Below are 26,634 nucleotides of genomic sequence, written 5' to 3'. Positions count from 1 at the left end.
TTATATACCCAAGTATGCTAAAGAAGAATAATAAACTATCTATCTGCAAGAATAATTTTCCTCAAGATGAAGGATACAGGATGTTTACAAATAGCAAATTATAGAAGGGTTTTTTAGTCTTGGAGCAAGAAAACTATCTAGGAACATAAAGCACACAACTTATACAACTATAATTTGGTTTTTGTCTTCACTACCAAGGGATATATATTGGATACAGTGAATCTTGTAACAAATTGTCAAAATTCTAGAATTTATTTTTAAATGCATTATTTTTTAAATCTTTGGAAGAGTGAGTCCTAGATGACAGTATTACTAAGAATTCATTATCTTAAGCTAAACTTACGGTCTTGTTTTTTAACTCTTAATTTTGAAATAAGCTTAGACATAAAAAAAAAGTTGCAAATAAAGTAAGAGTTCCTATATATATGCTTCATGCAACTTCCCCAAATGTTATGATTGGGATGCCATAGTTGAAGTAAGTGAATTTCAAGAAGGCATTTGACAAGATTTCCTTTATTATTATTCTTTTTAAAGATTTTATTTATTTATTTGACAGAGAGAGACACAGCGAGAGAGGGAACACAAGCAGGGGGAGTGGGAGAGGGAGAAGCAGGCTTCCCCGGGATCATGACCTGAGCTGAAGGCAGACGCTTATCGACTAAGCCACCCAGGCGCCCCTGACAAGATTTCCTTTAAAATCTTAGGTACAAGTTGCTCAATTGGTTAAGCATCTGTCTTCAGCTCAGGTTATGATCTCAAGGTCCTGGGTTTGAACCTCACGTTGAACCCCATGACAGGCTCCAGGTGGGGTTCCCTGCTCAGCAGGGAGTCTGCTTCTCCCTGTCCCTCTCCCTTTGCCCCTTCCCCACTTCGTGTGTGTATTTTCGTGCTCTCTCAAATAAATAAAAATCTTTTTAAAAATTTTAAAAATATGTTAGATAAAAATATTTCATTCTGTACTACAAAAATCAATTTTGATTTTCATTTTCCTAATATTGCCACTTTTTAAAAAGATCTTTATTTATTTATTTGACAGAGACAGAGAGAACATGAGCAGGGGGAGCGGCAGACAGAGGGAGAGGGAGAAGCAGGCTTCCCATTGAGCGGGGAGCCTGATGTGGGGCTTGATCCCAGGACTCTGGGATCATGACCCTAGGTGAAGGCAGATGCTTAACCAAGTGAGCCACCCAAGTGCCATATTGCCACTTTTTAAATGAAAGTATATTAAAATTCTTATTGCCAAGAAAGAGGTAAGTGGGTCAGGTGATAATGTTGTTAGATAAAGTCATAAGGTAAAGTCCTAGTTACCAGAACAACTATACCCAGAAAATGTTACTTAATGGATAAATAACTTCTTGGTGAAAGGTTTGTAATAGGCCAGAGTCTTCGTGTTGGCCATGTACTGCTGAACACCTTTATCTAATTCACTTCTTTTTTTTTTCTCTAAGATTTTATTTATTTATTTGTCAGAGAAGAGAGCATAACCAGGGGGAAGAGCAGGCAGAGGGAGAAGCAGGCTCCCACTGAGCAGGGAGCCCGATGTGGGGCTCGATCCCAGGACCCTGGGATCATGACCTGAGCCGAAGGCAGACACCTAACCAACTGAGCCAGCCAGGTGCCCTTATCTGACTTTTAACAAAGAATTTGAGGGTATGGATGATACATTGTAGTATCTGATGATATTCAAAGAGATTGAGACAGAACGAACAAAATTATTTTAATAAGTTTAAATATTAAGGACAAAATATCATATTAAAAGATTGAAGGGAGCCTGCCGTGGAAGTTCAGGGAACAAGACATTAGGACTTTAGTATACTGCAAACTCTTTGTGAGCCAAAACAGTGATGTGATTACCACCCTCCTAACTCAAAGCAAAAAAGATTACACTCCTCCGTTCTGGTCTGATCTCATTTGAAGCACTGTTTTAGACTTAGGAAGCAGTTAATTCACATGGAGAAGCTGGAAATGCCCAAGGAGGGTAAAACAGTTGAATGGACTCGACTTGTTTTGCTTGGAGAAGAGAGGACATGGGAACATAACTGTTGTCTTCAGTTGTTTCATGACCTGTCCTATGAAGAGGGAGCTGACCTAGCAGGCCACACAAAACAGCAGAACTCATAATACACTAATATTAATAGCTGGCATTTTTTGAATATTTAATATATGATATGCATTTTGCATGCATTATCTTGTTTACTATAATCATTCAATGAGGGCTTTAGTTTCTTTTTTTTTTTTTTAAAGATTTTATTTATTTATTTGACAGAGACACAGCGAGAGGGGGAACACAAGCAGGGGAAGTGGGAGAGGGAGAAGCAGGCTTCCCGCTGAGCAGGGAGCCCGATGCGGGGTTCGATCCCAGGACTCTTGGATCATGACCTGAGCCGAAGGCAGACGCTTAACGACTGAGCCACCCAGGCGCCCCAGGGCTTTAGTTTCTATTATTATCTTGGTCTTACAGAATAGTAAAACAAAGCTCAGAAAGACCAAGGTCACACAGATAACATGTCAAAGTAGTTAATATGCATAATGAAGTAATACTTGTAATACATTTAGAAAAGTGTTAGGACATGATAAATGTCCAATAAAATCTAGCTGCAATAATAATAATGTTACTATAATTATACTTAAATATTATTATTATTGTATTGACTTAGGCCAATGGCTCTCAGCCTTGGCTATACATTAAAGTCTCGTAGAGCACTTTAAAAAATACTGATGGTTGGATCTTACCTTTAGAGATTCTGACTGAAGTGGTCTGAGATATGGCCTGGGCATCTGACATTTTAAAGATTTATTTATCTGAGAGAGAGAGAGAGCACGAACGGGAGGGGCAGAGGGACAGGGAGACAGAATCCCAAGCATACTCCCTGCTGAGTGCAGAGCCTGAATCAGGGCTTGATCTCCACGAGCCTGAGACCATGACCTGAGTGGAAACCAAGAGTCAGTCGCCCAACCAACTGCGCTACCCAGGCACCCTCGCATCTGACTTATTTATTTATATATGATTTTATTTATTTATTTGAGAGAGAGAGCACAAGCACAGGGGAGAGGTAGAGGGAGAGGGAGAAGCAGACTCTCCGCTGAGCAGGGAGCCTGATGTGGGGCTCGATCCCAGGACCCTGGGATCATGACCGGAGCCGAAGGCAGCCACTTAACCAACTCGGCCACCCAGGCACCCCATGGCATCTGACATTTTAAAAGCTCCCCAGGTTGGGGCGCCTGGTTGGCTCAGTCGTTAAGCGTCTGCCTTCGGCTCCTGTCATGATCCCAGGTCCTGGGATCGAGCCCCACATCGGGCTCCCTGCTCAGCAGGAGGCCTGCTTCTCCCTCTCCCACTCCCCCTGCTTGTGTTCCCTCTCTCACTGGCTCTCTCTCTGTCAGATGAATAAATAAAATCTTTTAAAAAATAAGATAAAATAAAAAGTAAAAGCTCCCCAGGTGAAGAAAAATTTACAAGAATACATCTGATAAAAACTATTATGAAAATAAAGAATTCTTCAAGCTAGGTGTGGAGCCTACTTAAAAAAAAAACTCTTAAAATTCAACAATAAGTAAATGAATAATCCAATTTATAAAAATGGGCAACAGATCCAAAGAGATACCTCACCAAAGAAGATATGGCAAATAAGTGTATGAAAAGATGCCCAATATAACATGTCATTAGGGAATTGCAAATTAAAACAATATGTTACCACTATACACCTATTAGAATGGGCAAAATCCAAAACAGTGATAAGACCAAATGCTGATGAGAATGTGGAGCAACAGTAACTCTCATTCATTGCTTATGGGAATGCAAAATGGTACAGCTACTTTGGAAGACAGTTTGGCACTTATAAAACTAAACATATTCTGGGGCGCCCGGTGGCTCAGTCAGTTATGCTTTTGACTTCAGCTCAGGTCATGATCTTAGGGTCTTGGGATCAGCCCCAAGTTGGGCTCCAGCGGGGCAGTCTGCTTGTCTCTCACCCTCTCCCTCTCACACTGCCCCTCCCCAGCTCGTGCTCTTGCTCTCTCTCACTCTCAAATAAATAAATAAAAACTTAAGAAAAAAAAACCCACTAAACATATTCTTACCATATGATCCAGAAATCATGCTCCTTGGTTATTTATCCAGATGAGTTGAAAGCTTATGTCCACATAAAAACCTGCACATGAAAAAAGAAAAAAACTACACATGGATATTTATTTTTTTTTAAATGTTTTATTTATTTATTCATGAGAGTCAGAGAAAGAGAGAGAGAGGCAGAGGCAGAAGGAGAAGCAGGCTCCCCGCCTAGCAGGGAGCCCGATGCGGGACTTGATCCTAGGACCCTGGGATCATAACCTGAGCCGAAGGCAGACTCTTAACCATCTGAGCCACCCAGGCGCCCCTACACATGGATATTTAGAGCAGCTTTATTCCTATTGCCAAAATTTGGAAGCATCCAAGATGTTCTTCAGTAGGTACATGGATTAATAACCTGCGGTACATCCAGACAATAGAATATTATTCAGTCCTAAAAGAAATGAGTTATTAAACCCTGAAAAGACATGGAAGAACCTTAAATGCATATTACTAGGTGAAAGAAGCCAATCCAAAAAGGCTACATACTGGGGCACCTGGGTGGCTCAGATGGTTGAGCGTCTGCTTTCAGCTCGTGTCATGATCCCAGGGTCTTGGGATCGAGCCCCACGTTGGGCTCCTGGCTCAGCGGGTAGCCTGCTTCTCCTTCTCCCTCTCCCTCTGCTTCTCTCCCTCTCATGCTCTCTCTGTATCTCTGTGTCTCAAATGAATAGATGAAATCTTTAAAAAAACAAAACAAACAAAAACAAAAAGGCTACATACTATATGATTCCAACTGTATAACATTCTGGAAAAGGCAAAACTATGAACACAGTAAATAAGTGGTTAGTAGGGCTACAAGGGAGTGAGAACTGAATAGATGGAATACAGGTGATCTTTAAGGCAGTGAAACTATTCTGTATGATACTATAATGATGAAAATGTGTCATGGTACATTTCATTTGCCAAAGCCTATAGAATGTACAACACCAAGAGTGAATCCTAATGTAAACCATGGGCTTTGAGTGATAGTGGTATGTCAATGCAGATTTATTAATTGTAACAAATATACTAGTCTGGTGGGAGATTTTTTTTTAAAGATTTTATTTATTTTGACAGAGAGAGAGAGCACAAGCTAACCTGGGGGAGCGGGAGAGGGAGAAGTAGGCTCTCTGCTGAGTAGAAGCCCAATGTGGGGCTGATCCCAGGACTCTGGGATCATGACCTGAGCCAAAGGCAAACACTTTACTGACTGAGCCACCCAGGAGTCCCTGGTCAGGGATGTTGAAAGTGAAGGTTGTGTATGTATAAGGATAGGAGGTATATGGAAACTGTACTTTCTGCTCAATTTGCTGTACTTAAAATGGCTCTAAAAAATAGTTTATTAAAAAAAAATGTTCCCCGGGGCGCCTGGGTGGCTCAGTCGTTAAGCGTCTGCCTTCGGCTCAGGTCATGATCCCAGTGTCCTGGGATCCAGCCCCGCATTGAGCCCCGCATCGGGCTCCCTGCTTGGCGGGAAGCCTGCTTCTCCCTCTCCCACTCCCCCTGCTTGTGTTCCCTCTCTCGCTTTCTCTCTGTCAATAAATAAATAAAATCATTAAAATAAAAAATGTTCTCCAATGAATCTAATACGCAGCTAAGGTTGAGAACTACTGGCCTAGGTTTTTGCATGCATAATCGCCTTAAATTCTTCTAACATCCATCTGATTAGGTAGCTGTGGTTATCCTATTTTACATATGAAGGAACTGAGGTTTGGAAGGATTAAATAATTTGCCAAGTTCACCAAGCTAGTAAAATGGGAACTGGTTTTCACACATTGCTCAGCCAACTCTCATGTGTATAGCCTTTTACCATACCACCTTTTAATAACTGAAGCTGGTAGATCGAAGTAAAGTGCATTGCCTCATGAAGTAATAATTTCCCAACACTGGAAATATTATAGAAGAATCTGGATAACAAATCAGGGATGGCACAGACAGATGACTACACTGTTTTTTTGTTTTTGTCTTTGTTTTGTTTTGTTTTCAACATGAAGGACGGTAGAATAGGTTCTCTCTCTCTCTCTCTCTCTCTTTTTTTTTTGAGTTTCTTTATTTATTTAAGTAATCTCTACACCCATTGTGGGGCTTGAACTCACAACCCTGAGATCAAGAGTTGCATGCTTCCCCTACTGAGCTAGTCAGGCAGCCCAGGTTATCTTGAATATTCCTTCAGACTCTAAGAGCCCAAGAGTTGAAGGACCAGGTTTGAGAACTAGACCTGTCCTTTACTAGCTGTGAGAGCAGGAGCAAGTCACCTAACTTGTCTGAGCTTTTTCTCTTATGTAAAATAATGCTTATGATAACACAGTTAGCTCATTTTTCATATATATTAAATAATACAGGAGGATTAAATAATTTTTGTTAAAGTCTCTTGCTAACTGTAAATCTTTATAGAAATCAATTTTATGGTTTTTTAATTTTTTAAAGTAAGCTCTATGTCCAACATGGGGCTTGAACTCACAACCCGAATATCAAAAGTCACATGCTCTACTGGCTGAGACAGCCAGGCACCCTTATAGAAATCACTTTTAACTTGAAGATGGCTAATAATCCTAACCCCTGCATCATATCACAGTGCTCCTTTGTTTACAACATCCAAAGCCTCCCCATTGCCCAAAGAACAAACTTCAGACTCCTTAGCATGGTGTTCAAGACTGTTAGCAAACTAATTCCAATTAACCTCAATGTTCTCTTCCAGCCACTAACTCTACCCGAGGTTCCAGCCAAATTTCATTTCCTACTGTTCCAAAATGGCCACACTCTTTCATAGTTACAGCTTCTCAGAAGTTGAGAGAAGCCAGAGAAAGTCCCATTTCCAGTTAAAAGTTGAAGAAATGCCCAGACATTTTTTTGTAGCATGTTTGAAATGTTTATATCTAATGATGCTTTTAATACATAAAAAACGTGATGCCATGTAACTGTGTTATTCACAAGATAAGATTTTTTTTTTTTTAAAGATTTTATTTATTTATTTGACAGAGAGAGAGATAGCGAGAGCAGGAACACAAGCAGGGGGAGTGGGAGAGGGAGAAGCAGGCTTCCCGCAGAGCAGGGAGCCCGACGCAGGGCTCGATCCCAGGACCCTGGGATCATGACCTGAGCCGAAGGCAGACGCCTAACGACTGAGCCACCCAGGCGCCCCAAGATAAGATTTATTTTAAAAATTAATTCATAGTAATGTCAGTCAGTGGGATAAGAGTTTACATTTGAACGCTATCTTTCTTTCTGAACCTGTGAATCAATCCCAGGTAACTGTGTATATATTGAAGATACTTCATAAAAGTGGGGCCTATGCCCAAACAGTGACCTCTTCCCTGTTTCCCAAAAAGGAGCCCTCTTCACACTTCTGTGCTTCTCCACCTGGTCTTCCTAATGTCTGGCCAGCTCCAACTGAACATTTGAGATCTAGTTCACACATCATTTTTTGTTTTTAAAGATTTTATTTATTTATTTGACAGAGTGAGACACAGCAAGAGAGGGAACACAAGCAGGAGGGAGTGGGAAGGGAGAAGCAGGCTTCCCGCTGAGCAGGGAGCCCGATGTGGGGCTCGATCCCAGGACCCTGGGATCATGACCTGAGCCAAAGGCAGACGCTTAACGACTGAGCCACCTAGGCCCCCACACATCATTTTTGAAGCCTTCTGACATGCCATTACCTCCTTGATGTTCTCAGTGTAGTTGACAATATTACTGTGATAAGTATTATCATGGAGGAAGACAAGTGAAGTGTGTTCACATCTACCTTCTCCTAGACTTTTATATAGTTTATTGAAGATGAAATCTGTGACCCACTGCCTTATACTGTGTCTGGTACATAGCAATTCCCAATGGCCATTCTTCTTCTTCTTGTTTTTTTTAAGATTGATTTATTTATTTGAGAGAGAGAAAGAACATGAGCCGGGGGAGGGGCAAAAGGAGAGGGAGAGAGAGAATCCTCAAGCAGACTCCCTGCCTAGCAGCATCTGCTATGCAAGACTTGATCCAAGGACCCCGAAATCACCTGTGCTGAAGTCAGGCACTTAACTGACTGAGCCACCCAAGCGCCCCCCAATGGCCACTATTATTATATTTTGACATGGAGGTGAAATATTAACATGTAAACATATCTGGTTGCTTGGGATATATATTCAGGTATGGTCAGTTGCTTTCACAAGATCTTCTGCTTTGTCAGGGCTTTATTCTTTTACTTGAATGCTCTTGTTCTGGAATTTCATATTTTAATTTAAAATAACATAATAATGAAATCACAATAAAAGTCATAGCACTTTTTGGATAAGGTTTCTTTAAAGCATACTACAGTCATTCATTTTGGGGTATATAAGGGGTGGTGCGAATAAAGATGGTGGGGGAATAAAGGAAAATATGCCTTAAAAAATTACTTAAGTGTAGTCTCTTCTAACTTTTCTATTTTCTGTTAATAGCATAATCACTTTCCTAGCTTCCAAGTCCTCTCTGCAGGTTAAAAAATAAGAATTGTCGGCCCCTGCGTGGCTCAGTCAGTTAAGCGTCTGCCTTCAGCTCAGGTCATGATTGGGATTGAGTCCCGCGCAGGGCTCTCTGCTCAGCTCAGTTAAGTGTCTGCCTTCAGCTCAGGTCATGGTCCCAGGGTCCTGGGATTGAGTCCCGTGCGCAGGGCTCTCTGCTCAGCGGCGAGCCTGCTTCTCCCTCTTCCTCTGCTCCCCCTGCTTGTGCTCTCTCGCTCACTCTCGCTCTATCTTAAATAAGTAAAAATCTTTTTAAAAAATAAAGAATAAAAAAGAATTGAAGTTAGTATTTAAATTCTGATCTTTTTAAAAAAATAATTGTTAGATTTAGCTCTTCTCCATTCTTATTGCCAATAACTAGGCCCTTCCTTCCTCCACCATTAGCGGATTTCAGCAACCTCCCAGCTAATTGTCTTGTCTAGGTAGCTCCTTTTAGCCATGCTGTCAATCTTTCTAAGACTGATTTTTCTCATCAGTGTTCTAATCCAAAACTTGTTACTTATCCAAGCCAAAATTCTTCAGTTGGCATGCAAGGCCCTGCATGCTTTAGTCCCAACCTTGTCTCCCCTTCATTGCTTAATGCAGGTTCTCTGCTTGGGGCACAGTTCCTCTTTCCTTTGTCAGAAGATATCAGGCTTTTGCCTGTATTCTTTGCCCTCCCTTGCACTGTCCATATCCCACCCATTCTTCACAGTCCATAAAGACCCTCCTCCTTGAAGATTTTATTGGCAGCTCCACATCGTAGTCATAGCTCCCAAACAATTATTGTCATGTGTTGTAGTTGTGACAAGATAGTAGAATCCTCTACCCTTTTCTCTTGATTTGAACTGGTAACAGGAGACGTAGGGACCATGACCTGTGACAGTGGGATATGTGCCTATATATATTTGAAGTGCAAATCTGTAATTTCCAAAATACTGGTTCTTCAAGCATATGCAGATTGCTTAAAAGAACACAACTCAAATACTATTATGTAATATTCATTTTTGTTATAAAAGATGGAAAGGGGAGAGTACAGTGAGAGTGTCTGAGGTATGGGTTTACTTATCTCCCAAACCAAGGGATTCATTTCTTTATTTAAAAAAAGCTATATTCACATTTCCAATTAACTACATCCTAAAAATCTCCAAGTAGGTCTTATAAGCAGGCCTATTTTATTCTCAAAGCGTGTGAAACACAAAACGTTTGAAGGGAATAACCACGGAGGTACTTGAGACCACAACCCACAAGAAAAAGAGTCAAAAGCACCCTCTCAGCGGTGCTGCTTACCGGGACGCCACTGGGCCTGAATTTACGCTTTTTGGAGCCTCAGTTCTCTCATCAGTGCAATGGAGATAATGCTTGAAAATATTTACTTCCCGGGGTTGTGGTGAAAGGTTTTCCTTCTGGTGAACTGCGGGCGGTTTGCCTCCTAAGACCCCAGGGAGGTGCTTTTCCTCCCGGGACGCACTTCCGTGCGCGAGTAGGGCTGCCTCGCAGGGAGGGGGGAGCTCGCGGCGCAGTACGGGCTGCCCGGCCCGCTGGGGTTCGGCAAGGACAGGTTGGCCACAGCTATGACGTGTAGCGTGGGGGCCTAACAGCAGGAGCACGCCAAGTGTGTAGGCACGGTGCAAAACAGGCTGAGCGTGCGTGCACCAGTGTGCGGGCGTACGACAGAAAAGCGACAGCTGACTAGGGAGTCCGAGGCCCGCAGGGCCACAGCGTCCTGGTAGTGGCGGCCACGCGTCCCGCCGCCCGGCTCCCCAGGTTGGGGCTACTGCGCCGCCGGCCAACCGGTCTCCGCAGCGCCCCACCTGGCGGCCGGTGGGGTCGCTGCCGGGAGAGTCGATTTGCTCCGCCTCCGCCGAGCTCGGCTGCCCTCCGCAGCTTCCCCTCCCCCCTCTCGCCCGACCCTCTTCCCTTCCCCCTCCGGGATCGCGATGGACGCGGCCGCCCCCCGCCGCCGCCGCCGGCAGCACCGCGCGGGCCTCTGAGCTGCGGGCCTGAGGAGCCGCGTGCCGGGGACCGGACGTGCGCTGGCTGCCGCCGGTCGGGGGAACCTCTCGCTTCCCTGTCACCAGGTCCCCGCGGAGGAAGGGGAGGGACGAGGCGCGGCTTTTCCTGTGCCGCTTGCCCGGCTCGACCTGCGCGGCCTGCGGCTTCCTGGTAACTCGAGGGCCGCGGCCGGGCCTGGCTCTGCCCGCGGCCTGCTTGGAGCTGGACCGGAGCGGTTTGGGACGACAAGCCCCGGTAAGAGCTTGAGGGACGGGAAGGCGGAAGCGCCTTAGGCGGTCGGAAGGGCCAGGCCTGGGGGCCGGGACCCGGGATGCCCGGCGGCGTGCGGGGAGTGAGACCCCGGCTCCGGGTGAGGTCGGCCGGGCTGCTGCGGACTAACCCGCTTAGCCCCTTTGTTCCCCTCCCCCGGCCCTGCCCGCCGTGGGGCCCGCCTTGTTCGAGCCGGAGCCTGGCTTGCCCGAACCGGAGCCCAGGGCGGGCCCCCCTTGCCCTTGAGAAGGGTTCGCCTCCCGGTCGGGCCAGGGACGTCCCCCCGAGCCTCGAAGTTCCGGGCGCCGCTCCCGAGAGACCCGCCGCCCTGCTCGGCCCGGCGGCCTGTTCTGGGCACGGAGGCTTGCTGCCTCTCCTCCAGAACTTCCCCCTCCTAGACACAGGTAGCGAACTTAGCAAGGTTTGGTGCCAGGAAACCAGAGCGCGGTGCCTGCGCTTCCCGGCGCGGCGCTCGACTGGGCCCGGAGTGTTGGGTCATCCTTGCTGGTCGCTGCCGTTGGGTGCCCACCGGGACCGGCGGCTGGATTCACACACCTGCATCTGGGTTACCTGGGATCCAAAGCTGTCCTTCCGTCGGGGCGCCTCCGGGCTTTTGTAATGACTTGCCTCTTGGGGCTGCTTCTCTATTTTGTATTATTATTTTTTTTAACCAACTGCCCCATTCTGTGGAGATGGGGAAAGAGGGCCATAGACTGGCCTCTATTCGGATCCGTAAGGTGTTAGTCCATTGCATTTACTTTTAGCATTTCTTTTTAAACTTTTAAGAGTTGCCAAGACTGCCAGAATTCTTAACCACGCCTTTATTCATAGATACAACTTGTATCTGATTATTGTTTGTATGTGGATGTCTTAAGGAGCAGTAAGTAAATTGGGAAGTCAGCAGAATTTGTGGAATTGGAGATCATTTTAAAGCAGAAACTTAATTTGAAGGGGGATTGGACACAGTGCTTAGAATCATCTCCTCAAAATACGGAATCTAACACATATCTGAAGATCAGTTTTGGGTGGAGGACGGGGTAAGAAGTTTGCTGGGGAAAAAAAAAGAACCTTTAGTAAGGTGTTCTTTGCCTTTTGGCACAGACGTTGGTGATAGCAGTAGTGGGATCTGAGGCTTGACTGTGTTTGACAAAGACAGCTCTGGTTTTCAGTTAAGTAGCAACCTAATCAGCTTATACTCTAGCGCAAAACTGGTTTTTATTTAGTATGATATATGAATGTTAAACTGGAGAAATAAAGTTGAAAAACTGCATTAAAGTACTCTCTCAAACATACTTATGAGTCTTTTCTGATTCCTAGGAGGACACCAAGAACATTTGGTTCTAGCCGATGTAAAAGAAAATTTTTTAAACCCAACCTGATCAGTCCTGGATATTTAAAGGACTTTTTCCTTTTACTTTTTTAATTTAAGCAAAGAGGCTTTTAAAAAACCATGGCAGATGTGGATCCTGATACATTGCTGGAATGGCTACAGATGGGACAGGGAGATGAAAGGGATATGCAACTAATAGCCCTTGAACAGCTATGCATGCTGCTTTTGATGTCTGACAACGTGGATCGTTGTTTTGAAACGTAAGTACATCCCTTCATCATCTTCTTTTGGGGTTGCTGTGGTGACATCTGTTTTCAACCATTTGCAGACTTCCGTTTGTGTAGACTTTTCTCTAGTGAGTTTTAAAATTATCTTTTAAAAAGTTTCTCCAGTTTTGCATTTACACTTTTCTGAGAAATAAACATTGGTAGGTGAAGTAATTCCTGTAATGATAATTGTGATGACACAAATATATGTTTGTTGAATGAATAGGAATTAGGGAATACTAATTTAACCCATAGCTTGCTTGATTTATTTTCAAAATATATTATGAACTGGGAAAATACAAATACTTCTTTAAAGGTACCTGTTTCTGTACCAAGAAATTAACTTGAAATAAACATGAAAATACAGAAGATAATGAACAGTTTCCAGCTGCCCCTTTCTTCATTAGTATTAACTCATATGACATTATACTTTCCTTAAAGCAAATGATTGCTTTGTAAATTTCAGTTTGGAGGATATAAATTGGGTGTTACTTACGTAGCATATTTTTGGAACAGTAGAAACAGATTTAGTAATTTGGAGTTTAAACAATTTTATTCAGAGGTTTTAATGTAGAATTTGTGTGAAAATGTAAAAGAATCCATTACTAGATTGGCTATTAATGCTATATTTCCTCTTTAACCATTCTTCTGAATACAGAACACATTTGGTTTTTACTGTTTATTTTATATTACTTATTTACAATTTTGAATTCTGATAGTAAATGAAAACTCAGATTTTCTATATTTGTTTTAATGCCATTTTGAGGTAATTAGAAAATGTTTGAGATGTTGACTTAAAACTTTGTATAATTATCTTAATTTCGTTGAGGTGGCAGTAAAGACTGTTATTACTAAATGGACAAAGAATTTTTTTCTTTAAGATTTATTTATTAGAGAGAGAGTATGTGCAGGCAAGCGTGAGTGGGTGGTGGTGGGGGAGAAGCAGAGGGAGAAGCAGACTCCTTGCTGAGCAGGGAAACCTGTCTTGGGGCTCGATCCAATCCCAGGACCCAGGGATCATGACCCGAGCCAAAAGCAGCTGCTTAACCAATTGAGCCACCCAGGCACCCCAAAACTGACAAAGTATTTTTAATTGTTTTCATTTTTAAATGAATAATTAATGAAGATGAATTAATAAAGTTAATAATTCTTAGTTATAAATCCCATAAGACAATAAAAATCTTAGGATAAAAATCCTTATAAACAAAGTTTCAAATCACTATTTTTTATTTTTGTTTTCTTTCAAGATTTTATTTGAATTCAAATTAGTTAACATGTAGTATAGTATTAGTTTCCAGGGTAGAATTTAGTGATTCATCAGTTAACCCATCCCCCCAACCCCAAATCACAATTTATTAATGGCCCATTCATGTCAACTAGTTTTTGTTATTAACAAACTTTGAATGCATAATAACCTAGCCCCCCTGTTGATACTTATTTTAGCAGGATTCATAGAAAAGTAAAGTAGATTTTTGAGTATTCATAGATTTCATTAGAGGGTCTTCATTACCTGAGAATTACTTTCGGTTTTTTAAAAAAGTTACACTATCTGGGGCGCCTGGGTGGCTCAGTCAATTAAGCGTCTGCCTTCGGCTCTGGTCACAATCCCAGGGTCCTGGGATCAAATCCCGCACTGGGTTCCTTGCTCGGTGGGGAGGCTGCTTCTCCCTCTGCTCCCAGCTTATGCTCGCTTGTGCTCTCTGTGGCTATCTTTGTCTCTCTCTCTCAAATAAATAAATAAAATCTTTAAAAAATAAAAAGTTATACTTGCCAATTAATGATTGCTTTGTATCTTTATTAAGTACTGATATATAGTAGAGATATTTGTAATGGCAGTTAAAAAAGGTGTTACCTTATTAAAACAATTTTAAAGGAAATATTTATTTTTAAAGATTTTATTAGAGAGAGAGAGCATGAGGGGGGGAGGGTCAGAGGGAGAAACAGACTCCCCACTGAGCAGGGAGCCCCATGCAGGACTCCATCCCAGGACTCCAGGATCATGACCTGAGCCAAAGGCAGTCGCTTAACCAACTGAGCCACCCAGGTACCCTTAAACGAAAATTTGTTAGAAAACATCCCTATATAAAATCCTACCATCCTAACATAACTGTTCTTTCCATTTTCCCTTCTAGGCTTATTTATATTTGATATAAATTTATGAAAGATGAACTGAAGTCAGATGTGGACTTAATATTTTTTATTTACTAAGATAACAAGATTATTTCAAATTGGAATGGTTACCCCTGTTTCATGTAGCATACCAGTAATTTATCTATCAAAAAACGCATGTTTGATGAAATTTGTGACAATTTTTTAAAAAACAGTTTGCTCTCTTTGTTCTATAGTCAGATTTTCTTGTCACAAGAAAAATTGTTTTGATTCTTTTAAACCAGAGAGGCAGCATGGTGAGATGAAAAGAATGGGCTGTGGTATCAGAGACTTGGGTTCAGATTCTTGGATTCTTGGTCGGCTAGGTCTCATTTAGCCTTTGAGAGCCTTAGTTTAGTTTCTTTCTCTGTAGAATAGCAGTAGGCTCCTTGGGAGGATTAAAGGAAAGAATGTATGTGAAAAGTGTTTTGGGTAAAGTGGGCTTACCCACTAATATTATTACATTTCTAATTTTGAATTTTATTTTGGGACTTTATTTTGTGAAGCTGATCGATTTTGGAGAGTCTTTACAGGGTAGGGGGAAAAACAAGATGATGTGCATATTTTGAATATTGGTGAAAATTTCCTGTACCAACTTGATTTCATAAGATACTAGCATACAGGGGCGCCTGGGTGGCTCAGTCGTTAAGCATCTTCCTTCGGCCCAGGTCATGGTCCCAGGGTCCTGGGATTGAGCCCCACCCACCTTAGGCTCCCTGCTCTGTGGGAAGCCTGCTTCTCCCTCTCACACTGCTTGTGTTCCCTCTCTCGCTATGTCTCTGTCTGTCAAATAAATAAATAAAATCTTAAAAAAAAAAACGATACTAGTAAACAGTCCTTATTTATATTGAATAAAGCAAAAGATGTCTATGTTCAGATACATTTTTGCCTTATTACCTTGTATTAATAGTTATATGTCTCTTTAGGCAGGAAAGGCAGATGATGTGGTAGAATAATGGCCTTTGGGATGGGATAGATTTGGGTTCAGGTTTTTGTGAAGATTAAAAGGGATAATATATGTGAAATCCCTAGCATAGTGCTTTTCACATAATAGTTAAGTCTTTTCCTTTAACTTAATATTATACGTGGCTCTCCATTTTTTGGAGAGTTTTGACAGTTTGAAGTGAAGGGGTGTACATTTTCTGTGAAGCTGTGATTCTTCCTATTAATGCCTGAACTTACAGGGTAATGCTCTAGAAAATAAAATTCAAGTTCAAGGTGAGTTTTTGCTTTCATCTGTGATACGTAGGTGAGTTAAATTTAATATGTTATAAATTTAATCATAGTTAAATTTAATGAGTTACAAATGAGTTTGCATTCACATTAAAATGGATTATTGTACATGTTATTATAAATAGGTAAATCCTGCTCACTTGTAGATCCTGCCTACTATCTCTTCAGGTAGTATAATTTAAAAGTTATATTTTCTGGGTAGAATCTAAGATCTAGAAAATGGGATATTAGGTATAGTAATTTTTTTTTTTAAAGATTTTATTTATTCATTCATGAGAGAGAGAGAGGCAGAGGCAGAGGGAGACACAGACTCCCTGAGGAGCAGGGAGCCTGACTCGGGGCTTGATCCCAGGACCCTGGGATCATGACCTGAGCCAAAGGCAGATGCTTAACTGACTGAGCCACCCAGGTGCCCTAGGGATAGTACTTTTAGGTACTAGAAGGCTCTTTTTTTCTTTTCTTTTCTTCTTCTTTTTTTTTTTTTAAGAGAGGAAGCGGGGTAGGGGCAGAGGGAGAGAGAGAATCTTAAGCAGACTCCATGCCCAGCATAGGTTGCAATCTCAACAGCCCTGTGGTCATGACCTGAGCCTGAATCAAGAGTCGGATGCTTAACCGACTGAACCACCCAGGTGCCTGAAGTCTCAAAAAATAATCATTTTAGTTAATTATGAGGGCACAAAAGGATGTACAGTACAAAGTCTCTCCCTCTCCTTTCTCCTGGCTAATTATTTCAGAGGCAACCACCATTAATCATTTTCCTAGTGTATTCTTTGAGCGATATCCCAAGGAAGAAGGTCTTGAGTCTGGATTCCAAAGTGGTTGAACACAGTGGTAAAAACTTCCTGTTGTATATTTATAGTAAAAGGTAAAAAATATCTACAGTAGTGACAAAGCTTTTAACCTTTTATTTATTTTTTTCCAAAGATTTTATTTATTTATTTGACAGAGACACAGCGAAGAGAGGGAACACAAGCAGGGGGAGTGGGAGAGGGAGAAGCAGGTTTCCTGCTGAGCAGGGAGCCCGATGCGGGGCTCTATCCCAGGATGCTGGGATCGTGACCTGAGCTGAAGGCAGATGCTTAACGACTGAGCCACCCAGGCACCCCAGCTTTTAACCTTTTAAAGATTTTGAAGATTTTATTTGAGAGAGAGAGAGAGCACAAGTAGGGCAAGGGGCAGAGGGAGAGGGAGAAACAGACTCCCTGCTGAGTGCTGAGCCCTACTTGAGTCTCGATCCCAGGACCCTGAGATCACGACCTGAGCCAAAGTCAGAGGCTTAACCAACTGAGCCGCCCAGGTTCCCCTAACCATTTAAATTGTCTTCCTACTTTATGTCAGGTGTTAGGTGATGACCAAAACAGATACAGTCTCTATTTTTATGGTGCCTAGTAGTCTGATAGAGAAGGCAGATATTAAATAATTATAGAAATAAAACTGTGGTTATAAACACATTTACTAAGTGCAATGAAGGAAAAGAGTAGGGTGCTGTGACAGTATGTAGAAGGGACATGACCTGGAAGGGTAGGGGTAGTCCGAGTGGCCTTCTTTGAAGAAGTGGTTTTTTCTAAAGATACAAAGGATGAGTAAGAGTTTATGGGATGAAGTATGTAGAGGAGGTAGAAGGGTGTTCAAAGAGGAGGCAATGTGTGAAGAATTTGAAGTGGGATTGAGGAACTTGGAGAACACTAGTGTGACTGGGACAAGGAAAGTTTGCCAGAGTGCTGCGTAGGAGGTAGGGGCTAGATGGAATGGAGTCTTTTGCATATGATAAGTAAAGCTTTTGGTTTTATCTTAAGAGCAATGCAAAGGCAGTGAAATACTGCAAAAGAATGACTGATATGATTACATTTGTCTTTCAAAAACATTACCTGCTCTTTTGAGAATAGAATAGATGGGTGGAGAGGACAGAAAGAACACATTCTTCTAGACTTGGTAGATTATGGTCCAGAGAGAGTTTGGTGTAATAGGAGTAGGAAGGAGTGGATAGAGATAGATTTAGGAAGTGAAAGAGTCAGAACTTGTTGAATGATTGGATATGAGAGAGTGAGAAAGGAAATATCATGGATTACTCAGGTTATAATGGATGGTGATGCCATTCAGTGAGAGAGAACACTGGAAGAGTTTTGAGGGGCTGAGATCATGAGTTTGGATTTGGCTGGATTCTCATATCTGCCTCTGCATTCAGCCTGCTGGATTATGGTTTTTTTTTTTTTTTTTTTTTAAAGATTTTATTTATTTATTTGAGAGAGAGAGACTGAGAGAGAGAGCACATGAGAGGGGGGGGGTCGGGAGGGTTAGAGGGAGAAGCAGACTCTCTGCCGAGCAGGGAGCCCGATGCGGGACTCGATCCAGGGACTCCAGGATCATGACCTGAGCTGAAGGCAGTCGCTTAACCAACTGAGCCACCCAGGCGCCCTGGATTATGTTTTGATAGAAATATATGAAAAAATCATCCTCCACAAATGTAGTTGGAAAAGGGAGGAATGTTGTAATGATTTTTTAAACATAATTATGGGTATTCTTTGATACCATACCAAAACTGGACAAGTGATAGTTTCTTAAGGGTTAGTTATAATGTGGATTCTGAATCATATGAATGAGCTTTTTATACCCTGTTACATAAAATATATTGGTCTCGTACTTTGAGTGGATTTTTTTTTTTAACCCATGTTTAAGCTTGTAAAATTGTGCACTGGTAATGGATTTATCAAGCTATACAGATAATCCAGATGTTGACATATGTCATTCTATAGTATCACAAACTCACATTTGTTTAATATGAATACTGATCTCATCAGAAAAGTTTCAGTATTGGGAAGCTGTCTAGCTCATGGTGGCAAATACAAGTTTTCCAAAATTGTCATTTTTGCTTGAAAGCTTTAATGTTATCATTGGCAGTAAGTACTGTCAGTTGTTTTCCTTGAAGTGGAAGTCTTGCTTCGTTAAATTTTGAGAAAATCTTTGCCAGATTTCCAAGTCTGAATAATCACAGTTTGTCTGAAGTTCTTTCAAGTAAAAATGGTGTTGGTGAAAAAAAGTCTAGTTGAGCTCTCCAACAGTTACACAAGTGCTTTCCCTTGACACAACCATCATTCTTCAGGAGGCAGATATGCTTTATACTTACTTCCCATTTCCTGAAGTAGGTTATTAAAAAGATAGGTATTCAAGGGTTGCGATTTAGCAAAATTAATAATTTTTTTCTGTCATCAGGGTTATTCTGTAGTGAAACTGCCTGCTCCCAGCTCCCCAATGCCAGAGCTCGGCAGTGAAGAATACAGCTCCCAGTAGTACAATTTAGTGCCCTTGCCTTGATTCCTGCTGAAACGCCAGCAGTTTCTTCCACCATTGCTTTTGCATCATGAGTGTACATGTCAGCATGGGAAGAAAGTGATTCAGAAAGAGAAAGGACAGTTGTGTTGAATTGTGGTGAGAGGTCAAGTAGGGTGAACACTGAAAGTGTCCTTTGGATTTAGCTACATTGTCAAGGACATTGATCTTAATGAGAGCTAGTGGAGTGGTGGTGAGGGGCAGGTTTGAATGGGTCCAGGAGTAAGTAGGATATGAAGAAATAGAGCCAGGGAGCATGGAAAACTTTTTCAAGAAGTTAGATTGGAATGGGGGTATGGGATTTTTGTCTTTTAAAGGTCAAAGAGATAGGAGAGAGAATATCCATAGTGTTTTGGATTCTGAGAAACTGGGAGAAAATCGGCTTCTGTTAAGACCAGTGCTTTGTAAACTTCAGTGTGCATGATGTGAATCACCTGGGGATCTTGTTAAGCTGCAAATTATGATTCAGTTGGTCTGGTGTGCTGCCCGATAGTCTGCATTTCTAGTATGCTACCAGATAATGCTGAAGCTGTGGTCAGAAAATCTTATGTTTAGGAGCAAAGCTCTGATCTGCTGGTGGAGAGATGGGTTTTATTTTAGGTAGTGTGTTCCTTGTAAAACGGGGAAGATGGAGAGATTAGATGTAGATGTTTTAGGTTTGATGGTTAAAAGTTTGAGGGATTTCTGTCTGATGACCTTTTTTCCTCCCTGAAGTAGGAGATTAAAAAGAATGATAGTATCTCGGATTGGTATGGGGAAATAATTATAATTTGCTAGGGGCTTCATAAGAGATATCCCTGTCTCCAAGCTAACAATAACCAGAGTCATATCTTAAAATATTTTTCATGGTCTTTCCCCCCCAGCTTTATTGAGTCTTAAAATAATTATTTGACTGTACCACTCTATTTTAAAAAATCTTTGGGTCTTTACCTAATGGATAAGATTCAGATGCCTTCAAAGACGTCTCTTGCGTTCTCACAGTACTACTAGATACTACTATTGTTTTTCTTTTTTTAAAAGATTTTATTTATTTATTTATTTGAGAGAGAATGAGAGCGCATGTGCGTGAGCGAGAGCAAGCATGAGTGAACATGAGCAGTGGGTAGGGGCAGAGGGAGAAGCAGACTCCCTGCTGAGCAGGGAGCCAGTTGGTGCTCAGGTCTCCATCCCAGGACCCTTGGATCATGACCTGAGCTGAAGACAGCTGCTTAACCGACTGAGCCACCCAGGTGCCCCTTCTTTTGTTTTTCTATTGCTAAGCATAGTGCCTGGCATATAATAGCTAATAGCTAATAACCAGATACTGAACAAACTGAAGAAGTTATTTATGTTGTGCTTACTTTTCATTTATGCCTAAAATGCCTAAAGAAAGCATTTCTGGAGTCATGAAATTGGTTGGGGAGCATGTAAGAGGAGGAGCATTGTATTCTTCTCTGTAGTACAAATGGTGACAGATTCAGTATATATTTTCCCTACCCCCCTGCATTTATGTACCTGCTTTCTCCATATTAACTTCTGTTTTCTTCTACCCCATGGCAGAGTAATAGGGAAGTGAAAAATACTTTTTTTGATCAGCCCTACAGCTGATCCTTCCTGGGATAGAGAAAGTTCATTATTTCAAATACATATAATCCTAAAAAGTTAAGGAAGTAATTTCTGTTTACAGAAGTCAACTGTTTATGTACTTCTTTTCAGTGGACAGCAGAAAGAAGTGCTAGAAGATAAGAACCATTCTCTGTAAGGGGGGCTCATAGATGATGATCTTCAGTGAGCTTTTGTTAAGTTTACCAAAGTGCCTGTCACCTTAAAATATTAAAAAAAAACAAAAAACACTCTTCTTCTTTGTAGCTATAAATAATGTATACTTTGCATACTTGTTGATTGTGTCATTAGGCCTTTGAGTTCCTTAGAGCCCAGCACTGTCTTACTCATCTTTGTATCCTACCCTCCAATACCTAGCACAGTACTTGGCATAAAAAAGTTCTGTCTATTCAGTAGATAATTTGTTGAATGAATTGCAGTCAGATTTGTGTGTGTGTTTTAATTGGAGAAAGGCATGTGTACATATTGGAATTTTACTCCTTTTTCTTTGAGAGGGAAGGCCATAATTTTCAACTGCTACACCAGGAGTTATTTTGGGTTAAGCAATACAGAGAGAGACTCAAGGCTGGGAGCAGGGACAAAAATAAAAGATGAAATGGATCAAAAGAGGTTATTTATTATCTTTATGAAACCAAATTTATTAGTTTATTTAACTTTTACAGTTAAAATTTTGTTTTAGCTCTTTAATAAAGGAAATGCCCAATTTACAGACCATATTAAGGAAATATTGCCACTATAGATAACTTCCTTTATTTATTAAAGAAGTTAAATTTTATATTGTAAATCTTCAAAAATCTTGGCCTAAGTCCAAGTGATATAGTCTAGAAAAAGGGTATTGTAGTTATAGTATAAAAACTATTACAGTTCCCAAGAAAATTATTTCTCTTTGGAACCTCATGAAACTTTTTTGTTCTTGTTTTTTATTTTATTTTATTTATTTGAGAGAGAGAGTGAGCAAGAGAGAGCACGAGCAGGGGCAGAGGGAGAGGGAGAAGCAGGTTCCCTGCTGAGCAGGGAGCCCAATTCGGGGCTCGATCCCAGGACTCTGGGTTCATGACCTGGGCCAAAGGCAGATGCTTAACCAACTAAGCCAGCCAGATGTCCCTGTTCTTGTTTTAAGTTACTTATCTCTGCTTTCATCAGGGAAAGATTCTGATGTCATTGCAGTAGCATTTTGGAAACCATTGCTTAAATTTGGATTCATCTGAAGTTTCTTCTTAATCTCATTTGTGTGGTTGACTGGTCTGACAGTTCCATATAGATGGAGTAATCTTAATGTTTCCTAATTAGGCTACTTTTAGGTCTATAAATTGGTATTATAGTATAGTACTAGGTTTAATTATATAAAAATAATTCTGCCCATAATGTAAGAGATTAATCTTTAGCAAATTTAAAAGTTTGAAAAGCTCTTTAATTATAAATAAAATTTTGTGCCATGGATGTATACTTTTAGCACTATGCAGGGAGGGCTGTGATTATCATATGCATGATACTAATTTTTTTCTTAAATTTATTTAAATTACACACAGTAAAGTTCCGAGTTTTGACAAATGCAGAGTCGTGTAACCACCACCACAATTGAAATTCAGCACTGTTCCATCATCCCAAGTTCCAGTTCCTAGAGCTGTCCCTTTGAAGTTAAATCCTTCCCCAACCCCAGTGCTTGACAACCAGTGAGTGGTCTGTTCTCTGATGCTATAGTTTTGACTTTACGAGAATGTTGTATAAGTAGAATCCCATATACATTGTGTAGTGTTTTGAGTCCGGCTTCATAAATATAGTATATTGCATTTGAGAGTCATCTATGTTACTGTGTGTATAATAGTTCCTTTCTTTTAACTGCTGTGTAGTACCATTTTATGGATGTACCCCGTAGATGGTTTATCCATTTACCTTTTGAAAGACATTTGGTTTTCTATTTTTGGTCATTATGACCAAAGTTACTATAAACATTAGTATATAGATTTCTGTGTAAATGTGTATTTTCATTTCTTCTGCAGTTGTTAGAGAAAAATCTGACAAGATGGAAAAAGTGGCAAACTGACTTCAAACTTTATATGGAAGTACAAAGGACCTACGCTAGCCAAAACAACTTAAGTTAGAGGACTAATAATACTGTATTTAAATTCCTGTTATATAGCTACAGTAATCAAAACAGTGTGGTACTGATATAAAGCAAAATGGATCGATGAAACGGAGCAGAGTTCAGAAATAGACTTATATACCGAGACACCTTATTTCTTTTCCTTTCTTTCTTTTTTTTTTTAAAGATCTTATTTATTTATTTGACAGAGAGAGACACAGTGAGAGAGGGAACACAAGCAGGGGAAGTGGGAGAGGGAGAAGCAGGCTTCCTGCGGAGCAGGGAGCCTGATGCAGGACTCAATCCCAGGACCCTGGGATCATGACCTGAGCCGAAGGCAGACGCTGAACGACTGAGCCACCCACGTGCCCCGAGACACCTTATTTCAACAGAGGTGCAAAGGCAGTTTGGAGGAAAAGGATAGTATTTTTTTATGGTGCTGGAACAATTGGTATCCATGTGGAAAAAAGAAAAAGTAACTGTGATTCATGTCCCACACCATATACAAAAATAAAATTAAAATGAATCATAGACCTAAACATAAAACCTAAAACTATAAAACCTCTAGAAGAAAATGGAGATATCCTTTGTGACCCTAGGTTAGTCAGGTATTTCTTAGGTAAACACCAAAAGCACAATCCATAAGAAAATAAATTGGTATGTTTGAACATTTTTATAATTAATTCTTTGTGTAATAGAGGACCGTTTAGGTTATTTAATTCTTGAGTGAATTTTAGTGGTATGTCTTTCAAGGAATTGGTCTAACTAATGTGAATTAGAATTTATGGGCATAGAGTTGTTTGTAATATTCCTTTTTATCTTTTGGATGTTTGTACAGTATGTAGGGATAATTTTCCTTTTCATCTTGATACTGGTAATTTTTATGTTTTGATCAATCTGGCTAAAGATTTATCAGTTTTATTAATCTTTATAAAGTGGCTTTTGGTTTAATTCATTTTTTGTTTTTCTGTTTCAAGTTTCATTGATTTCTGCTCTTTATTAATTCCTTCTATATTGGTTTGAAATTTAATTTGCTCTTTTTTTTTCTAGTTCTTAGGTGGAAGCTTAGGTTACTGATTTGAGACCTTGTCTAATATAAGCATTTAATACTATAGATTTCTCTTTTCTGCTTTAGTTGATGTTATACATTCATTTTCATTTGGTTCAAAATACTTAAAAATTTTCTTTGGAAGTTTCTTTTTTACCCTTGTGTTATTTAGAAGCGTGTTGCTTAATTTAGAAATATTTGGGTATTTTCCAGATATTTTTGTGTCACTATTGTGGTCAGATAATATACTTTATTATTTAAATTAATTATTTTAAATCTCTTAAGGTTTGTATTATGGCCCATTATATGGTTTAGTTTTGGTGAATCATTCACATGCACTTGAGAAGAATGTATATTTTGCTCTTGTTTGGGAGGAATGTTCTGTAAGTGTCAAATTAGGTCAGGTTGATTGATAGTGGTGTTCAGTCTATATCCTTGTTGATTTCTATTTGTTTTATAGGTTACTGAAAGAGAGATGTTGAAGTCTCCAAGTGTAATTGTAGATTTATCTATTTCTTTTCAGTTATCTCAGTTTTTCATGTATTTTGAAGCCTTGTTAGATGACTTTAAAAGGATTGTTAAGTTTTCTTGGTGAATCAATGCTTTATCATTATGAAAACTCTCTTTTTAGCTCTGGTAATTTTCCATGTTCTGAAGTTTATTTTGTCTTACATAACTATGGCCACTTAAGCTTGCTTGCTTGCTTGCCTTTTTCTCTCTCTCTTTTTTTTTTAGGATTTTTTTTTTTTTTAAAGATTCTGTTTATTTATTTGACAGAGAGACACAGCGAGAGAGGGAACACAAGCAGGGGGAGTGGGAAAGGGAGAAGCAGGCTTCCCACGGAGCAGGGAGCCCGATGCAGGGCTCAATCCCAGGACCCCGGGATCATGACCCGAGCCGAAGGCAGACGCCTAATGACTGAGCCACCGAGGCACCCCTTTTTTAAAGATTTTATTTTTAAGTAATCTCTGTACCTGACATGGGGCTCGAACTCACAACCCCAAGATCAGCAGTCCCATGTTTTCACTGACTGAGCCAGCCAGGTGCCCTTCAGGCTTTCTTTTGATAGTATTTGTTTGATCTATCTTTTTCCATCCTTTCAGTTTTAACCAATCTGTTATTATATATAATGTGGGTTTCTTGCAGACGGTACATGGTTGGCTTGTGTTTTTTTAATCCAGCCTGGTTTGTTTTTTTTTAGTCCAACCTGACTGTTTTTAATTGGTGAGTTTAGACCATTTACATTTAATGTAATTTTTGGTGTGTTTGGATATATGTCTAACATTTTACTTTTTGTTCTCTTTTTTTCTGTTCTTTCCTGCCTTTCAAATTACTTGAATATTTTGTAGCATTCTATTTTAACTTGCTTGTTGGTTTTTGGCTCTCTTTATATTTTTTTAATGGTTGCTCTGGGAATTAATTAAGATTAATTACTTAACTAAGAGTTAGTGTTTTACCATTTAAAATGAAGAAACCTTACAACTATGTAGATCCCTTTATCTTTTGTTGTTTTAAATCTACATACATGGAAAATACCAAGATGCAATCTTAAAATTTTCACTTTCAAAAGTCAGTTTAAGAGGAGAAAAATAATCTATTATATTTACCTACATATTTATTATTTCTGTTGCTCTCCCTTCATTCCTGAAGCTCCATGTATGTCTCTGGTATCATTTTCTTTAACTTTGAAGAACTTTCTCAGCATTTCTTTTTCTTTTTCTTTTTTTCTAAGATTTTACTTATTTATTTGAAAGAGAGGGCAGAGAGAGAGAGAACATGGGACAGACTCTCCTCTGAGCAGGGAGCCTTATGGGCTGGATCCCAGGATTCTGGGATCATGACCGAGCCGAAGGCAGACACTTAACCGACTGAGCCACCCAGGTGCCCTTTTCTTTCATTCTTTCTTTTTTTTTTTTTAAAGGTTTTATTTATTTATTTGACAGAGAGAGACAGCAAGAGAGGGAACACAAGCAGGGGGAGTGGGAGAGGGAGAAGCAGGCTCCCCGCTGAGCTGGGAGCCCGATGCGGGCCTCAATCCTAGGACCCTGGGATCATGACCTGAGCTGAAGGCAGATGCCTTACGACTGAGCCACCCAGGTGCCGCTCTTTTTTTTTTTTTTTAAAGTAGGATCCACACCCAGCATGGAGCCCAATAATAGGGCTTCAACTCAGGACCTGAGCTAAGATCAAGAGTTGGACGTTTAACCGACTGAGCCACCCAGGCTCCCCTTTTTAACATTTCTTTTTTTTTTTTTTTTTTTAAGATTTTATTTATTTATTTGAGAGAAAGAGAGAGCCGGAGGAGGGAGAGGGAGAAACAAACTCTTCACTGAGCAGGGAGCCTGATGTGGGGCTTGATCCTGGCACTCCGGGATCATAACCTGAGCTGGGCAGACGCTTAACCGACAGAGCCACCCAGGCGCTCCCCTCTTTAACATTTCTTTTAGGGAAGTCTGCTGGTGATTAATTCTCTTAGTTTTTCTTCATTTGAGAATGTCTTTATTTTGTATTTGTGCTGTGAAGGTATTTTTGCTGGATATAAAATTCTGGGGTTACAATTCTTTTCAGCACTTTAAAGATACTGTTCCATGGTTTTCTGGCCTTTATGGTTTCTGATGAGAAATCTGCATTTATTCTGACCTTTGTTTCTTTGTGTTGCTTTTCCTCATGCTGCTTTTAAGATTTTTTTAAAAATTTACCTTTGCAGGGATTTTTGCTGTTTGATTGTGATTTGCCTGTGCCTGGTTGTCTTTGAATTTGTCTTAATTGAAGTTTGCTG

General features: G+C 40.5%; 2 protein-coding genes across 12 annotated transcripts in view; one reads left to right on the top strand and one right to left on the bottom strand.

The window, feature by feature from the left end:
* The window catches only part of LOC118536396 (uncharacterized), a 59,817-nt gene extending 48,500 nt beyond the window's left edge, over positions 1-11,317 (bottom strand). Inside the window, exons 1-2 of the mRNA XM_078054332.1 lie at positions 11,257-11,317; positions 9,844-10,810 (exon numbers count right to left, since the gene is read on the bottom strand). Of these exons, the coding sequence (XP_077910458.1) occupies positions 9,844-10,810; positions 11,257-11,317 (1,028 nt within the window). The remainder of the gene's footprint in view (positions 1-9,843; positions 10,811-11,256) is intronic.
* The window catches only part of HECTD1 (HECT domain E3 ubiquitin protein ligase 1), an 86,776-nt gene continuing 70,646 nt past the window's right edge, over positions 10,505-26,634 (top strand). For 10 of the 11 annotated variants that reach the window (XM_078053535.1, XM_036093106.2, XM_078053534.1 and 7 more), the window contains exons 1-2: positions 10,505-10,803; positions 12,136-12,408. In XM_078053535.1, coding sequence (XP_077909661.1) covers positions 12,269-12,408 — 140 coding nt within the window. In that variant the 5' untranslated portion in view covers positions 10,505-10,803; positions 12,136-12,268. The remainder of the gene's footprint in view (positions 10,804-12,135; positions 12,409-26,634) is intronic. The other variant, XM_036093102.2, reaches the window with a different exon arrangement.

Source organism: Halichoerus grypus, chromosome 8 (genome assembly GCF_964656455.1).
Source record: "Halichoerus grypus chromosome 8, mHalGry1.hap1.1, whole genome shotgun sequence".
In the NCBI taxonomy this organism is placed as follows: domain Eukaryota; kingdom Metazoa; phylum Chordata; class Mammalia; order Carnivora; family Phocidae; genus Halichoerus; species Halichoerus grypus.
The sequence above is the reverse complement of the archived record's forward strand: the minus strand, read 5'-3'. Positions and strand labels throughout refer to the sequence as shown.